The sequence below is a fragment of the Polyergus mexicanus genome, unplaced genomic scaffold (assembly GCF_030449975.1).
Source record: "Polyergus mexicanus isolate NDT 795.1 unplaced genomic scaffold, iyPolMexi1.0 SCAF_9, whole genome shotgun sequence".
Lineage (NCBI taxonomy): Eukaryota > Metazoa > Arthropoda > Insecta > Hymenoptera > Formicidae > Polyergus > Polyergus mexicanus.
In genome coordinates this window covers 1804604-1824629 of record NW_027223329.1, presented here as the reverse complement: position 1 = coordinate 1824629, position 20026 = coordinate 1804604, and the positions used below count along the sequence as shown (strand labels likewise).

The 20026-nt window shown below is 33.2% G+C and overlaps 1 protein-coding gene across 6 annotated transcripts in view; it reads right to left on the bottom strand.

Moving 5' to 3' along the window:
- The window catches only part of LOC138936417 (venom dipeptidyl peptidase 4), a 315499-nt gene that overhangs the window by 285816 nt on the left and 9657 nt on the right, over positions 1-20026 (bottom strand). For 4 of the 6 annotated variants that reach the window (XM_070301834.1, XM_070301830.1, XM_070301831.1 and 1 more), the window contains exon 1: positions 3031-3729. The exons of 1 other annotated variant lie outside the window; for it this stretch is intronic. Coding sequence is in view for 1 of the 5 variants with exons in the window: in XM_070301830.1 (XP_070157931.1) it covers positions 3031-3069 (39 nt within the window). In the remaining 4 variants the exon portion in view is untranslated. Of the gene's footprint in view, positions 1-3030; positions 3730-20026 lie in introns of those variants that run through there. One more of the 6 variants, XM_070301832.1, reaches the window with a different exon arrangement.

The window sequence follows — 20026 nt, the reverse complement described above, 5'->3', positions numbered from 1 at the left end:
TATTGTAGTATTTGCTTTTAATATGGAAATTATAGATTAATTTTTGTTTCTCTTTCCTTTTGCTTGTACTTAAAAAAAAAAATATTACAATATAAAATAACTTAAATTATATATAATATAAAATATAATTCGATAAAATTAAAAACGACAGAGAAATTATTATCTAAGATACATATAATTGCACACAGTAATTATTTATTCTAATTGATTAAAATATTGTTGTATATCTCATTATTTCTTGTATTATACATATTACGATAAGAAGAAATAAAAAGCTCTCTGTGTCGCGTTGCAATACGCGCGCTGTTAAATGCACCTTATACGTTATAATTTCATGTGTACCGACTGTGACTGCCGCAAAAACTGCTGTTATCTTTGCAGTCTTCCTTTAGAAATAAAATTTATGTACTCGTGTAAAATAATGTTTGCTATGACTTCTCGCTTTTGGACGAACGCAGAAAGATAAATGCAAATAATGTAACGTCGAATTTCAAATTTATGTTCCATAAACATTTTGCATTCACATTTGCATTCAAAGATCGGGATGCAGATTTATAATTATCGATTCGCAAAAAAAAAAAAAAAACAGAATCACGATGCAGATTATGACGCTTACTCGCCAAGAGCGAACGCTCCCCGTAATTCGATGTGTGTAACACCGGTTCAATGAATTTAACTTAATTGGCGATTACTTCTCGATACCGTATCAAAACCATTAATCTGATATTCGTTTTGCATATTTAATGCACTTTTGCAACTCTCTCGTTGCTCTATTACACTCGTAATTCGATATATACATTGAAATTGATTTGACAAAGCTCGACGAAATTTTGTAAATTGCTACGGTCCACTAGGATTCCCGTGACAATTGTATGTAATAGCAATAGTGTTTCGTATTTGAATCGAGAGATAACATATCCCTCTTCACCTCCGCGCGCTTAAACCGCGAATTAAAATGAATTCTCGCACACCGGCGTAGATTCATCTCTCGGTTTGGCTCGATATGGCTCTTTATTTATTTATATCTCGACAATTTTAAAACGCGATATTCACGTGCGACGACGACGACGACGACGACGACGCTGAATTCGCGCAAACATTTCGCGAAACGTGATCTCGAGCGAAATTTTGTTGCGACTCCCCTACGCTTAACCTGTTTATCGACGAGCGAATGCGCGCTGTACTTTGTATATAACTCTTGCATATTACGAAGTTAAATTTACTCATAGCGAATGAGATGGAGAACGGTTATGCTAATATCGCTGTATTCAGTAGTGTCCGACTATTTCCGTCTACCTACACTCGCAAATGCTCTTACTCTCGTCGAAATGCGAACGCGCATCGAGAATAATCTAGGAATAAATGTCGCCTAAATCGCTGCGAGGAAGATTTAATTTAAGAATCTCATCTCCATATCCTGAAATCTTTGTCGTTAAACAACTCGATAATGACGAGACGTGTTTTTTGCGTGGAAGAAAAAAAAACAAATCTCTATCTAGCAGACAGATATATCGATATATTTCCGCGATAAACAGCATTCCGTTCTAGGAAACGATTTTAAGTAAATCGCCTTAACAACAATTTAATTTCAATAGCTATCTCATCTGCTCGTGAACTTTTATTATTAAATAACTCGGTAATGAAGCTTGAAATGAAAAGTGTTTGTGTGTGTGAAAAGGAAAATTTCTATTCAACACACAATTACAGAGTTTGTGCATCAAGTACTTATAAATGCGCCTTGAAAATATTCTAGAAAGAAATTTGAGAGAGAGAAATAAAATTGTGTTGTATCATCCTTATAAAAATTTTATTCGAGAATCTTAAATGTTCCTAAATTTGCATTGTTATACGACTTGGTAACAAAGCTCGGGATAATGAAAAATGTCTTTGCGCGAAGGAAGGGAGATCCTTATTTAAGAGATAAGTACTAATTTTTTGCTCGAAAAATGGCGCAAATACGCTTTAAAAACATTTCAAGAGGAACTTTGCGATAATCGCTTTAATAAAATATTCGTTTAAGAGTCTTATCTCTGTTGAGCTGAGTTTCCCATTGTCAAATATAATTCAGAGTAGCAAAACTTGAGATAATTAAAAATCATTATGTATAAAGAAGGAGTTTCTCTTTAAACAGAGATGCAGAGATATTGTACAAACACACATTTTACACTCGTAACAATCGCAAGATATTTTCTCGTTGCCATTGCGGTTTATAATCGCGTTACAGGGATGGCTACCTTCAAACCAAAATTGCGATGTTCCGTTATGAGAAGAATGTCCTGTCGTGCGATGTAAACTATAACCTTACGCCTTTTCATTGTGCACGATTAGATTTTGGAAACATAACACAATTTTTGATATAACAGAATATCGGTATATGCACGTGTCTTTAATGAAAATTTTGTGGTTCTACCACAAAATCTCACCACGCAAAATCTTTATTTAATCAAAGTTATTACATTTTTCAAAAAGAATCTCAGAATTTCAGAGATTTCAACGAAGATAACGAAACTCGATCATAATAAATAGCTAAATAGCTAATTATATTTAATCGTTAGATAAAGTTTGAGTCAGTTTTTAAATTTGCAACAAACTGATAGAATTAAAACAATTAATAATATAAATATATCAAATTATAAATAATAGATTATTTGTATATACAATATATAAAGAATAATCTATTATTTATAAGTACCAGTCAATATTTTATGTTCAATCGTTTATTTGCAATGCAGACGGAAAGTGATTAGAATCTTTATAAAACTCCAGTGAATATATTCGCGACAAAAATTCTGCTTAATGAAGATTAAAATATTAAAAAGAAAATAAAAATATTTGTAAATCGCCAAGTTTTAAGATACCATCGTAACATCGCTAATTAAATGATGATAAAAGCAATATAAAAATTGTTATCCCCTGATGTGTATTATGCTATGATAAAAAAGTACGATTTATCACAACTGTCAAAGCAAGTAATCGGCTCTATGTTCACATCTGTCATTCTTTAATAGAATATTCAATAAAAGACATTACCGCGTCGTTGTAGGCCACGTTGAAAACCGCTTTGCGCATCTTGATCGCAAACTCCGAAAATGCTCGAGCACACGGACGACCTTTAATACGTCGAGAAACGAATCAGCAATCGCACAAAGTCATCCAGGATCAATCGATTCACGATCTTTCTCGATTTCGGTAGCTCTATATTGGATCAGTTTGATTCCTTGACCGCATCCGAATACGAGGAAAATTGACAAAATCTTTGATTCTGACAACTACTTCTCGCTTCGCAATCTTTATAAAAGTGGAGAAACGAAAAGCAGTTACAGACGAATCATCGATTGAAACGATATTCTCGGCTGAACCGATACACGGATTTTCCCAATATCGTAAAAATAGGAAGGTAACATCTAGGAGAGGTTCCTGTGGCTAGTGTCGGGAATTTAAAGCACCCTGGCTACTACCGAATTGGGATCTCCTCAGACAGAAAGCAGCCAGCTGCGCTTGCACAAAGGAACACCTCAGCGGGATGATCCTGATCACTTGGCACTCTTCTCTGTCACACCGAAATCCGAGGCGATAAATCCGGGCGGATTTCCGCGATCGGTGACGACTAGCCGAAGGCGATATCGGAGCGAAGACCAGCAACCTTCGACGGTCGACGGCGCACTGGCGAGAAGCAGCCAGGTCGCTTCAGCTTCAGGTTGGGAGCAAGACTACCTTATCGACGCGGACGTCCTTGACGCAGACGCGCGGGATCCGTGTGTGCGCGAGATAGCACAGTATCGCCGAAGAGAAGCGAGAAGTGAGAGAGGCGTAGGGCGGCAGCGTAGCACAAACTCATCGTTTGTGTAGATACCTGTTGAATGCACTTGGCCGAGGAAAGGTGGGGAGGAAGTGCCACTACTGCGACGAGCCGGGGAAGCACCCGGCGCCGCCGATGATGCGTCGCGTCGAGCCAGCGAAAGGATTCTCGAAACAAACGGTCACGGTCGATCGGAGATTCGAAAACCCATCTCGGGCGTGTGCCCTCTCTCGCGCCGCTTCTCAGCCTCCGAAGTTTCTATATATATGCGCGTTCTATTTGCCGCGATAAATGACGGATGAACGGAGGACTCGTGGCCGATGCGAAAATATTGCTTTCCCTTTCGATTTATAGAGCTAACGAATCGAAAAGGATCGCGAATCGATCGACTCGCTCATCCTGACTCTGCGCGATTGCCGATGGATTGCGTATTGTACGTTTGCGTTATTCGCGCCGGAAAAATATGGAAGATTTTAGAAATTATCAGTTTTATAGAATATACTTGAAAGATAATTTATATCTGTAATCTGAAATGAATTTTCGTACATATTGACGAATAAGATGAAAATGTCAAATCTTTATTTTTTATGTCAAAAACAATTTAAAAATTTATAAATCATAATGCCCGCGAAGACTAATCGCTAATCACATATGGATTGAAGAGATCATTCAAAAAAACATTCGTATGCTCATTTAAGTGTAAAATAAAGAGGAATCTTTTCGATTCTATTACGATAAATCGCTTATCAATTTCAAGTTTTTATGTCTGCTACAGGAGCCTCGATATAAGACGCTGAAAGTTTTATAGGTCAATTTCAATCTGAAGGATTGATGCCGACAAGATTCGAAACTGCTTCGATGAAAGATCGCACCCACACGCTCAACAGTCAAGGAGAAACGGGAAACAGCCTCCGGAAACAGTTAAAAGCTTCGAAATTACGTTAGGCAAGGATAGGAAGTTACGAACGAACCGAATCGAGACTCGTGATTACGCGACGGTTCTTTCGCGAGATATAACGGGTAGCTGAAAAAGAGTGAATTGATGGAGCAGGATGTCGGAACGTGAATTCGCTCTCGCGTCAGAAGAAATCAAATCGCGTCGACGCGATTCATCGAGATGGAATTGCGAAGTTCTCCATCCGTCAATAATCAAGGCTGACGGACATACCATATTTGAGAATTCGATCGAAAATTTGGACGAAATGGCGAATTAAACATATTTGCGATGTATTTAACATCGTAATTTTCACGTAATTTCATTACGCATTTGTTACACGAGACGTACGATTTTGACAGGAAGGCAACCGCGTTTCGGTATCGCGTATCCCAAATAAGACTCGGATTCGGCAAAAGGAGAGCCGAAACTCATACTTGACATTGAATCCCTTCCGCGGCTGCGGTTTCCCTGTAAAATGTCCTCGCATTACATTAATATATCAGATTGCATTCCATTGTTCCTAATGTTAATACTTGTAGTCAAAAAATGGAGAGACGATAGGAGATAAGAGAGCCAATAGGAAACAAAGATTACTATTGTCACAATAGTATCCTTAAAATATCAAAAGTGCTTTAAAAAATACTAATTCTAATTAACTTGATTAATTAGGCGAAATCTCTGCCGCAAGAAGAAAAAAAATCAGTTTCTTCACTTCCTCGAAAGTAAAAAATGATTGAAAAAAACTTTTTTTTCATAAATATAAATAAATATATTTCGCGTAATATAAGAGAAATGTAAATAATCTCCCTCGAGCTCTTCTATGAAATTCACAATGTACTCCATAGTTAGAATTTTGGGCGGACCGTTTATGATATTCGAGAAAATTACTGCATCCTTTCGTCTTGCAGAATCGTCGGGACGGCGCGGCGGCGAAATTATACGGTAAGCGCAAAGTAAGGACACGGTAGAAAGTTCCGTTGAAATTTTCCAAATTACTTCTCGTCGCATTGGCCACTTTCTCGGCGTGCGCGATGTCTGCAATAATTATAATAACGGTGTGGGCGTAGGGCATTAATTTGATAAAAGCCAGGGCATTGTTAAATGCGGCGATCTGCACAGCTGAGTACATTCATTACCTCACTCGCCGGTTTGCGTATTTAACTGACAATTAAAATCGCAGCAGAACCAGCGGTACTTCTTCTAATTTATACATATTTTAAATCGAATTATGATCTCTAAGACATTTTGCTACGAACAATTAAACACGATTTAAAATCTACTTTTTTATTAGATATTTGTGAACACATATTTATATTCATTTGCTAACTATGTCGAATTTTTTATTTTATCAAGTAATAATTTACAACGCGTTGCCTATAACACTGACCGATAGCGCTAATTAATATTAAATGATTAATAATTTTTTTATAATAGCTATCGATTATTATAATAGATTTCACAAAAACAATGATATTCAAAATATCTTAAGTTTCATATAAAAATATCAATTTGCCGATATCGTTGATATTCCTACGATTTTCATGTCGCAGCAATTGAATCCAGAGTAAAACGTTATAAAACTTAGTATGTTCCGTAGTGTGTACGAAATGAATATAATTTCTTTTGCCCTCACGTCTCATGAAAATGACTCCCCCGGTTGGTTGACTATTTCGGTTTGCAGCAACACGTGGTAGCCGAGTGGAAATAAACAGCTTACGTGCATTCGATATAATCGCGCGATAATGCGCAGACCTCGAGAAAAAACGAAAATCAACAATAATAAGATTAATATGGCTACGATAAGATATTTCTGTAAAAATAAGTATCCATACACATGTATACCAACGATGAATTTCTCCCTGAAGAGACGCTACACTTATATATGCTTAGCTAAATGAGTTTCAAGCTTAACGTTCTGTTTCCTATGCGAGAATTATAATATACGAGGTCACATTATATATAGCAATATTCTAAACAGCAGAGATACCTTTTACGCATGAAGTTTTTGGCCAGTTTGGAATTGTCTTATCTCGATAAGAATATGGAAGGAATAATATCTAATTTAATAATTTAACAATCCGATATGACAGATTTTCAAAAATTAAAGTTCAGAAATGTAAAAAAATACAGATCTTATTTTTTATTTAACTTTTATTTTATTTAATTTTCATGTTTCATTTTAATATATACATACATATGCAGAGATCGGGATTATATTCAAGATTATATTTATAAAGATATTAATATTATATGGTAAATTGAAAAGAAATCATAGAAAATATTTCTCAATATTTTCTGCAAATGATAATCATATCTAAGGTGTGTGATATATTATTATAAAATATATTTAATATGTGCGAAATAGGTTTTATTTAATAAAATATATATAAAAGTAAAAATATTGTATATAAACCTTCGCGCCAAAGAATAATTTTTTACTTTTAATACATATTTTATTAAATAAAACCTATTTCGCACATGTTAAATATATTTTATAATAATATACAATATCACACACGTTAGATATATAATTATCATTTGCAGAAAATGTTGAGAAATATTTTTTTGTGATTTTTTTTCAATTTATAATATTAATATCTGCGTTTTTATATTAATATTATGAAAAGTACTCGCACTCATCGCACTTTGTAGTAATGAATACATTTCAAAGGGATACATTAGCGTATATCAATAGCTGATTTCCATAAGGTGATAGCGACTTATTTGACAACGCGCAATGATATTATTATATATTTAGTGATGTTAATACTACGAAAAACAGCAACTCTATTCTATACATATCGATAGACTTTTTACGCAAAAATTGCAGAGAACCGTGCTTTCAAGCGCTTCCAAAATATTTGATTAAAATTTCACTTTGCGCAGACTTTATCGATAGCACGGCATATAAAAGTTTTAATACTGTATAACGATGTTTTTCCATTCTGACATTTCGTAGAAAATGGATATATAATATTATGAAACGTAAACTCAATTTTCGTCTGTGACAATGTGAAGGCATTAACATTTTAAGAATTGTAAGTCGTCGGCAATGCTGTACTTTTCGCGCGAATTAAATATTAAAAACGTAAGAAAATAATGAAACATTTTTTATCTCTATTTCGAGAATGAATTCAGTGTAAATGGATTGTTCGATATAACTTGAATTTACGGCTAAGCTATCAAGAATTAAAGTAATTTTGTTAAAGAAAAACTAATTTTGCAAAAAATAACGCTACAGGTACGTGTTTACCTTTTGGCAATTCTGGGACCCTATTACAACCTGTGAGAGCTTGTCATCCTGATTATATAATAGAAAATTGTCAATATAACTTTGGATCTATCTCTTTCCGTTTTTAAGGATTATGTACCGAGTATATATGTAAAAACGAAATCTGATAGCGACGCGAGCTTTAGACACGTTTCGACGCACCGGAAGAGTCGATAAACGCTGGGCAAGAGCAAAAGTGCCGTGAGGCATCGGCAAGGATACGTCAAAAGATTTTCGCGCGCAAGTCGAGCGGTAAATGAGCTAAACGGCCCCGGGCCAAAGGCTGGCGTCAAAGGGGAATTCAGCAGCGGCGCGCTAGGTGAAATTCTTGACTCTGCCCTCGGGACAGTGAATTACTAGCTCCCAACACGCCATCTAGATTGCTATTCGCGCGACGAGCAAGGGAGGGTGTTCCCCCTCGCTACGTTTGAGGAAAGACACATGGAGATATAGTACAATATATACCCTTTACGAAGATACCTCATCCGCTCTTATTAATGTCTTCGCCTGTCTGCTATTTTTTCGAATGCGAAAAACAGATGTATACATAATCTTTTATCACATTACAAATCGACGAGTTTGCATTCCCGCAAATATAGTGTTTGAATTATTCGATTAAAAATCTTAGGGTTTCGATAGAAATATTTAATGCCTTTTATAATTCGTGGATTCTTTTGATTTTTCAAGAAAAGAATATTTACTTAATATTAAAATTAATTTTTTGTTCTATTACTTTTTATCTAGTTCAGATCTAATCTATGTAAAAACAGATTTTTGTGCTATTATGTTAAGTAAAAATTGATCGCTTAATAATACTTGAGTAGAGAGAATTTATTTTATCAGAATGTATATTTTATTTATTATAATATATTTTATCAGAATATATAAAATTTTAAAATATTATATTTTACAATGTATATGCAATCTCTCAATTAACGATTTTAAATGTTTGATAAATTTTACGCGGTTGTTAGTATTTCCGGTATAAATTTCGTCGTTTTCGCGCTTTTATTTAAAAATAATTGATTGTCAACCACTGTGTTAATTCTCTCTCGTAACTCGTGCATGAATGGATCTGGCATCAGAAATGCTTGATGGAATGAACATATCGGAACGCGGGAATATAAAATTAAAAAGGCCCCTTGATAAAGTGGCCACTTGTCGTCGCCGGTAGTCTAAGTATTATCGAGTACAGCATCATCGCGCGTTTACGATCAACAGTAGTATGTCGTTGGCAAAAAATTCGATGAATGGAGAAGAAGAAAATGACATATTAAATTTGTGATTTTGCATGTAAAAATATACGACGAAAATTATATATCGCTTGTTAAAGAAACATGATACCGCGTAAATAAATGTCTGATAAAATTAACTTGTTTCTATTGTATTGGGACAGTTCTAATTCTATCCATATAGCGTGCAATAAAATGTACGTATCGATGAATGATATATTTTTTGTTGTATAATTTTAAAGCGAAGAAAAAAAGATTATTTTCTGCATTTTATATTGTATATAATATTTTGTTTCTCTTATAAAACTCAGACTTCATTATTTATGCAGCAAAATTTGCGTTACGCGGGAAAAAGAGAATAAGTTTTACATATTTTTAAATTCAACAAAAATATACATATACGCTGCTTAAATATTACGATTGAAATATATTCGAGCAATGGAAATTTTTTAATTTTTTATGTAAAAGAGGGGAAAAATCTCGAGATAATCCACTAGCATAGTTCCATTAATCGTTTTGGTAATCAGCTGTGTTTGCTGTCCCGCTTAACATGTTCTCTCCTCTCGAGCTCGCATTTCAAACAAATTCTGACAGACACTGATATCATCAATTTTCTGCGCGCGCGAAATGGACTCTTTCATATTGAGTTGATGAAACTCCTGGTCTTATTTTCTCTTTGGTCGCCGAATTGTAAATACACAATCGGATGAATGCAACCGCATGGGATGGTGTGGTCGATTTAAATCTATCAAAATCGCAGAGATAATCGAAACCACTGGGGCTCAAACTATTTTTAAAAAAGAACGGTGTAATACAGAGAACAATTTTTGCCTCGAGTTACGAATATCATTGACCTAATGCCTATATATATATATAAAGGATATCTCCGTATATTTTATGGAAATAGAAAAAGTGATTTTTTGAAAATAAAATTCATTTTACTTTACATTAAATGTGTAAGATACAAAAAAAAATGATCTACGAGGATATTCGTCAGATTTAACATTAATTCTAAAATACCAATAAACGAACTATGTCCATTGATTTCAAGTGATAATACGCTCGTGTATTCTTGCCGCAAGTTACATGTCACCGGTACACGAAACGTGCATATGTACGAATATACATATCTATATTCCATCACACTTTCACGAGTATAGTCGCGCAACTAAATCTCGATATTCGGAGCACGAGCGACGGCTTATTGCGAGCAATTTTATATTGAGAGCGTAGGACACGTGGGAATCAGACCTTATAGAAAATCTCGTAGCACGTAGATTGTGTTAACTATTTAAAGTAACGTACCGTATTTATATCTTAAATTTTCTTATGGATACAATTGATATAACATTATAGACAAATTCTTGCTTGGTTAAGAAATTATTGTCTTATATTATTATTTATATAGAATTATCTTAATTTTACACACGAAAATTTTCCAACGATTCTTAATATTATTATTCGTTTTAGGATCTATTTTTCGAGAAACATTCTTACATTTACGGTCAAATAATTATCGTAGCGAGCAAGATTTTACAATATATTGTATCTTTTTCCAAAAAGAAGAAGAGAAAATATAAATCTTAAAATTTATATCTTTCCCCCTCCCCCTCCCCCCAAAAAAGGTATACAAAAGAACAAAATAATAAATGCACACATATTTTTAAGGTAGATCAATTAAATAAATACAGATAAATTTAATCCAAGACTGAAACTTTTTGTATAAAACTATACTGTAAATTTGGTGTTTATATAAGCTTATATATAATAGAATTATATAAGTTTATATATTTTATCTAAAAAAAGATGGAAATATTGCTTATAAATAGCAGTAAGCTTTTATTCATTTAAACTCTTATTTCATTCTGTCTTACTTTTAATTAATCGTATTTTGCAGCTTCAGCTTTTTTATCATTTTTTTCTGTGATTTAAGATATTAACAGAATTTTCTAGCATTGGTTAATTATTGGAAAATCCGTCGAGGCGACGAGCATTTTCTAAGCGAATTATCGTCAAACACAACATTATTTATCACCGTTGCACGCGTTTTCACGGCTAATAGCCTAATAGCGGCAGCGTTATCCTACAGGAACAGTACTCTCGAATACGATGTCTGGAAGAGAACTCGATAAAAGTTAAGGAAATATAAAAGCATGCTTTAACGAGGCTTCCGGATGCACTACTAATGCCGCGACAGTCGTGAATGAAATTATATTTTTCTTTAGATATTGCATAATTAGTTGTGTTATATAGATCAGAGCTAATTATCATGCTAATTAAATGCTATAAGAAAATATCGAATAAATGAACCGATATCTTTTATATAATGTAAAATAATTTTTATAATCTTTTCAAGTATTTACCGCATAGCTTCAAATAATTATACCATGAAATGTATACAGACATTCTCTGAAATTATGCAATGACTATTTAATAATCTATACATTCTACGGAGAAAATATATAATTTATTTTATCACGAAGAGAGTTACAGGTGACATTTATCTTGTGCTGGCAAGAAAAAATCGAGTTATCTATAACTTTAGAGAAGAACAGATTTAACAGGCTATTTAAAAAAGAATAAACGTTATAAGCTGATATAACGTATCTCTGATTAGAAACAAAGTAGATTAAACACAAATATAATAATAATATTGTACAATACAATATGATGTGATTTTTAATCAACAAATGAAAATATTCTTTTTATATTTATTGCATTATTTTGAAAATTATCTTTTTTTTTTTTTTTTTTTTTTTGCGTCAGCGGTAAACACTCGATGTCATTCATAGCCGCCATAGAAGATCGATTTCAGAATGCAACGCAGCGTTGCCTCGTATCACGTAATTATCTCGGATTGTAATCTCGCGTTTTATGAGACGCGAGATCATGGACTGAACGTAATTAACCAGCTCGCGGCCGTAACGTACATACACACCTCTCGCTTAACACTCGTCACGTTACGAAGAGCGGCTCGCAAGAGCGCGCGAGAACCCACTCGCACCCTATTATTTTTTAACGGCTCAATTTATGTAACTGCGCCGTAAACCTTAACAAGAACGCCCGGTTATTAAAAGCCGTTGCGAAACGACAAGCGGCGCCGTGCCGGTCCGAAGAAAAGGCCGGAAGCTAGGGTCAGAGGCGAAGGAGACTTCACCGACAGCCGGAACTTCACGTGCTCTCGTCGTCGCTGCATCGAGATGCGCAGGCTCGACTTTAATACATTTCGTATCTGCAACAAGAGGAGATATCGAACCATGCATGTTACCTCTTATTTAGAAAAATCAGTTCCGAATATAAATATATTTTTAAAAAATATCTTCTTTACATTAATGTAATAAAAAAAAAAAAACGTTAATTAATAATTTAATACAATTAAAGAGATTTAACTAGAATTAAATATTGTTTATATCAATTAAGTTTAACAAGTTAAGTGTTTTGTGAGATGTTTTATGAAATTAAAGAATAGAGAGAGAGAATATATTATAATTTTAAAAATATTTTATTCACAATGTATTACGAAGCTCGCAATTTTAATCCGAATGACAAAATATGTAAGAAATTTGGAGCTGAATTTTTCTCAGAAATGATTTTATCAAGATGTAACATTAGAATTATCCAGTATCTTCAACATGAAATATCTTAATATATTATGTAAAGAAGCGAATTGAGAGAAACATCGAATAAAAATAATTTCTCTTAGAAAATCTCGAAATGGATGATTTTTTTGATTTTCTTGTAAAAATTTGATCTACGAAAAATTCTTTATCTTTGATCATTTAAAACACAAATATATTGATAGAAATTTGATTAGAGAAAAAGAAAAATCAAAGATGTTTCGATATTTTTGAATATCAAATATTTAAATATTTTAAGAATATCCAAGAGAATCTATTGTTTTACGTTATATTTTAAAAATTTTTATCTTTGCATTAAACTCCTTCTTAAATAAGACAAGATCTTGGCGCGATACGAGGCGAACGGGCACCCACATTGTCTTCTCGTACGATATAATCTTCGTATTTTAAGGAGAGCATAAAATAGTAAACCGCAAAGATCTCGAAATAGTTGTCGTTATTACTACAATAGAAATATCCGCGTTTCTGAAATTGATTCTGCACGAGAAATACAATATATTGTACAATCGATTACGTAATGGCAGCGAGTTTTCATAAAAATAAAATTTCAATGATGGAAATTAAATAAAAATTAGATTTATATACAATAAATAAAATATATATAAAATTATATTTATATAAATAAATTTATATAAAATTAAATTTTTTGAAAATAAACACAAATATTATTTTACATTGTTTAGGCTAAGTAAATGATCTAATGAAGTACAAATAATTTCTTGTGGAAATATCTACAGAATATGTCAACGTAATATGCACGTGTGAATTAATCGAAGTATCATAAAATCTTCGATATACTACGCTTGCGCGTTATTCTCTTCCATGTTACGATGACGACGTATATGACGCTGTAATATCGATCATAAAACTGTGATGTTCCCTCTCGAATATAATGGAGAAATAGGAGACTATTATATTTCATATCCGATATATGAGAATCGCATCAATGACGAGATATCTCGTGGATACAAAGACAAAATTTGTCAACAAGTGCATTAAACAAGAAAAAGAGAAATCAAAATTTCAATTTCAATCACACATTAATAGATTTTATACCATCAATAGTTCTTCTCTTTCTACAATAAAAATAATTTTGCGTCTGAATAAAAAAAAAAATTATAGAGTGCTTTGTTTAAAGAATAAAATTATCGCAGAAATTAATAAAATTATCTCTTTTAATTAATTGAATGCCGATATTGTTAGTAAAAATACCGATGGAGGTCATCGTTTGTTACAGCTTTTTAATTTTCGGCATTGAATATCTTTAAGGTGAACAACTATCCTCTTTCCAATTAAAATTCTGTCAAAGTAAAATCCATTTAAAATTAAATCAAAAGTATAATTTTTGTCTTTATTTCATCTTGAGAAGCTTATATACATAATTTTCTAAAAACCTTCCATTTTCAAAGGCTTATAACTCACAATCGGATATACTCCGCTTCGACATTTTATGCATTATAATCTTCCCCTCTCCCTTATCTAATTAAGGAAATCTCAAATCTTAACGATTACTACTATAGAGATAGGAATCTTGTACAAATATAGGCACAACAAGACAATTCAGCAATATATATTAATTCTTAATATACACTCTGCCGTATAAAGCGAGATTTACACGGTTTTAACGGTCGCGTGCTCCTCAGAGAGAACAGTCGCGAATAGAGGTCGAAGAGAATAATCTAAAGGATCGTCTAACTCGATAGAAATTTGCGACTGCGAAAGTATCCGTGGCATGCGAGCTCGCGGAGCGCAGTGTTCGAGTGCCAATCATTTTTAAACTTTCGCAGAAAAAGAATTTCCGCGCCAACAATGCCGAGCAATCCTTCAGGGATAGAAATAGGCGAAATACGGGTTCGCGTGTTCGAATTCGCGATCGTTTCTGCACAAGGATTTTCGATAAACGCTCAACAGTTTTTCAGGAATCTCTTTATTACCCTTTTCAATTTTCGACGAGCGGTTTCGATCGGTCGAGCGGCGTAAATGTTTTGCCGAAACTTGCCGCGCGCGAATTTAAATCACGACGCGCAATTTCTCGCGATATGTTATCCCGCGGGGGAATCGAACCGGGAATGAAGCATGGCCATCGCGTATATACATATAATGGGAGAAACGACTAAACCCCAATATTTCCCGGTGCGCCGATCGGCCGATCGCGCGCCGGACCGTCATGCCGCGAGAAATTACAAAAACGACTGATCGATTTGATTTTTCTATCATCGTAAATCACAACGAGGATAGCCGGCACATGTTATAATTTATCACGCCGGTCGGAAAAAAAAATACACCGTCGAGTTTGTGACAATCGAAATATCGAACGCGCATTATTTTTGAGAGAATAATATGCAGAAAAATTACATTTACGTGAAAGCAAAAGGCACTATTTAAAATAATATACGGGGTGTCCCCAATTTAAACGTCAAAACTTTGGAAGCGTGTAGAAGACCGATAAACTAAGACAAAAAGTCTTTTAGAGATTTTGCTTTGTTTTGAAGAAAATAAAACAAAAAATTTTCACCAAAAAAACCTAAAACAAGGCTAAAATTATTAAGTTTATCGAAAAGTATCATGAAATAAAAGCATGAAATTAAGAAAAGAGAGTGAATTAAAATACTCCTGAGATAAAATAAAGAGGATTGTAAATAAATACTCGACAACGTGAAATTTTGTCTCTAATCTAATTTTCTTAGGAGGATTTTATCTCACTCCCTTTGTTAATTCCACGCATTCTACAATTCTTATTTCATGCTACTTTTTGATCAACCTAATAGTATTAGTATGGTTTTAAGTTTTTTGGTGAAAATTATTTCTTTCATTTTCTGCGATTTTCTACAAAACGAAGCAAATCTTTGAAGGATTTTTTGTCTTAGTTTATCGATCCCCTACATGCCCCCGAAGTTTCGATGTTTAAATTGGGGACACCCTGTATAAATTTTGTTTGCCAAATTTTTTTAATATATACATAGTTACAGAACACGCAATGCGATGATTTTTAAAATATTTTGCATTTTTCTGTACGAACAGAACATTTTTCTTTTTATCGAATGAAACATGTGTTATCTTTTGCCCAAATCGCATTGGATTTATCAGCGATCGTTAGTTGCCCAGAAGCATATTTTTGCACACAAAAAAAAACTGCGCTGTCTTTCAATTAGGAAACGAAAATATTCATTATGCTTCATTGAGCCAAAAGAACGAAAGAGGAGAAGAATGGCAAAACATTCCGAGCGTTGTAAAATGTTCTTTGATTTTCATCGAGTTGTCTTTTCCTGCTAATAAATCGGAATGAACCGTTTCAAATAAACTTAATTCAATATGAAACGTCGATATCGCGTATTGCGTAGGTACAAGTATACGTTTACGCGTACGCGTGTTTCAACGAGAAAATAAAGAAGGACGATGTCAGCCCACTGTCTCGCAGGAGGGTGAACAGATTCTTTGAAACCGACTTTATTCCGTAAACGTGCCTCATTAAAAATAACGAGGTATGGTAGATATGTCAAAACGAACGCGCCCTGAATGAAGGGTGGTAACCGTTCGACGACATTTCCATCGCTTCTCTTCGAGATATTATTACGTCAATGTCCGTCAGTCATGGAATCGGGTAACTTATTTAAAAGAGGCTAAGAAAGCGAGTCTCTATTAAGTGATCGGACATAAAGTTGAATCTGTCTATTAAGAATCAATCAATTTGGAAACCTTTGTTTCATATTGTAAAATGGAAATCAATATTACGATATGCAAAATTTGACTTTAATTAGATTTTCAAAGATATTGATAGATTATATAGGAACGTTATAAATTTACATAATTAGGATTATATTGTAGATCTTTTTTTTTATGTACCCGTGAATTCCCAATATCTCTTATAGTATATTTAAGATATACTCAAGGAGTTCTACAATGATTTTAAAAAAATATATTTTATTTAAGAAATAAATTTTTGTCGAAGAAATAGGAAAGACCGTAATGCGCAAGAAAAGTCATTAATCATATTTATTATTAATGTTGGTGACGCGCGATGTAAGTATCGCCAGAAGTGATATACAATATTATGCTAATTGGTTGATATTATCTCTCTTTTTATGTTTGATGAATAATTCATATAAATATTAAATTTGTATCTTACAAAGATTGTTGAAGCGAAAACATCAATCATCGGCGAGAGATTATGTCTGATTTCTTACGCAAGTATCTTTCTCTCATGCTGACATAAAACAATTTAATCTAGAAATTATCTCGCGATAAAATATTTCTAACGCATAATCGAGATATAATGACAAATATGGATAATTTAAATATTGATTTAAAATGACTGTCATTTATTTATATATTGAAAATGATGTCTCCATTACGCTCGGGCTTATCAAACATCCAAGAAGTTATCTTTATCATCGGCAAAGAAAGAAAGAAAACAAAGGACGGAAGAGGTTCGAGAGAGTACGAAAAATTTTTCATAGATATTCCTCCCGCGAGCGACAATTCTATCAGCATGAAATAGATAAAATATTCCGTAGCTGTACTACATTATAATCCGCATGTCACGAAAAATGACCACCATAGAGATCTCAAGGGAACCATACCTTGACGGGATACGTCGTCTTGTCCAATCGCTAAGAACTGCGATGAATTTATATTCCGACTATGCTATACCCGTAGTCTTTTTTTATTTTATCCATGCGGATTCTCTGATCGAATCTGTCATATCTTTTTCTTTTCTAGACATTGCCAATGAATCTATGAAATAACAGTTTCGTGCAATCAAACAAATATTATGATTTAATGTATCATAAAATTCGTCGAGAGTTGCTAATTAATTAAAAAAGAATCGAATCTCCTTCCTTTTTTTAACAATAAAAATCAAGTCCAATTTTTATTTATTTGCATCAAAGTTCTGTGAGATAATGAAAAGATGCGATTGTAATTTGTCGTTTTTATATGTTTATTCCTTGTAATAAAAATCCGAGTTTTTAAAACTTCATAACAAACAACTGTCGAAGAGAAATATTTTCTTGTTTGTTTTATATGTATGCGTCGAAATTTATACGATAATATCATGGAAGAATAATCGATCACTCAATGTAAAGCTAAGAATATAAGTACAAATCGTGACTACTTCTTTCTTCCGATGGAGAGCCCTCGGAAAGCAAAGTTATATATCAAAAGGCAGTTTTGCACACTCTTATTTATTTTATTTCCATAAAACAATATTTTCAAGAAAATTTGTTACCAACCATTAGCTATTGCACTTGTATGAGTTTTACGATCAATTGTCTCGCGACATTTTATACGACTATTTTCGACATATGTCTAAAATTTGTACAAAATTGTTCTTAGTATAAATTATTTAAACGGTTTCCATAATTTTTATACTTTATCATGGGTAATTTATTGACAAATCATAGTGTGGAATATGAATAAGTAAAATAGAAGATATATGTACAATATAAAGAAATAGTAGTCTAAAAACGAAGGCTACAATTTACATTTTCTCTTTCCTCTTGACAGTAAATATCATGTAAATCATTACTGGTGCTATTAAATTGCTTATCTACATAAATATTCGTACATCGTAAGTTGAAATAACCGGTTATCGAATCGAGATCGACGCGTATTCTTATAAAATTGAAAATAAAATCCCGCTGAGGAGATAATTGCATTTGAATCATTTCGTTTGAAAATCACTGCAACTCAACTTTAGCTTAAGCGGCTGGAACACTTCCAAAGGTCTTAGGCCAGGTATAAGTACACCGACGACGTCGACGGATGACCTCGGCCGACATTGGCTTCGCCATTGCCATGGACACTGAACTCGGAGTCTGCGAATAATTTATGTCCAGAATTATAGGACGTCGGAGAGAGTGCGGGCAACAATAGCGAGTACCTGGCCGTGTATGCATACCGTGGGAATTGGCGAGGTGTCAAGTGCGAAAGAGAGAAATAAACTGTCCGATCGATAATTCTCGTTGTCGTATATGGACACGTTACAGTTACGCATCATCGATTCGGCATAACAAAGCCAAAGTAACGACTAAGGATGAGGCAAAGTATAAGAAAATAATCAAAGAATATCAATGTTAGCGAGGCGTATACTTAATTTAATTTTAATTTAATTTAATTTTTCGTATTCTTGATCGAAACGAATATATTCGTAATAATAGCGAGAAGAGAAATAGATTTTGCAACTGAATATAAATAAATACATGCGCGCAAATAAATATTAAGATATAAATATAGAAAAGAAATACAAGACTTTTGCAAAGATGTAAATGTAACGGAGCGACAGAGAATGCATATATACAATACAATATTTCGTTTAATCACTCACAGCCAGTCGGTTGAAAGGGCTGAAAGTACAGCCTCCGGCCCTTTCATTTGTCTACGAGACAAGGATTTGCCGTGGGCAACTTCATACTAAACGGAGTGTCTTTTGAAGTCTTGATCCCGAACATCTCATAATGTGTCGGGAGCGAAGGTAAAAATATTACAATGTGCGGGACATACTTTTTTATTCTCTCTTTCTCTTTTAAATATATTTATCCTAACAAGGATTTTTTTTTGAAAAAAATGATAAATTGATTTGATTATTGAAAAGATTGAAAATAATTGTCTGTTATATTTTTATAAAATCTGTAGGTTGCTTAATCTCGGAAAAAAAATAAAATAAGCAGCACTGACTATGGGTTGTGTGAAAAAAAGTTTTTCTTATTATATCATAAAGAAATAAATGCGATAGTTGCGGATATATTATATATAACATTGAATCAATGATTCCATGGCTACAAAAGTAACAACAAATAAAGTAACAAACATAGCAAACTAGAGTAATAAGTATAACGAGCAAGTATAAGAATCAAACATAAGTACAAGAAATAGAGAACGACATTCCTGGTTCACTTTTAACTTTGACTTTTTTTATCGCAGTTTAATATTAAAAATTAAGTTTCCTATAATGTCATGAAAAAACATTAATTTGTAGTACATAATTTCATAAAAAAAAGTTTATCAATTATAAAATAAAATAAATTAAACTCTTAAAATTCCCAAATATATACGATATTCAAGAGGATAACTTGAGGCAAATAAGTTTACAATGAAAACTTACGATAAATTTATATTAAAAATTCTCTTTATTTAACATAAAAGAATTTG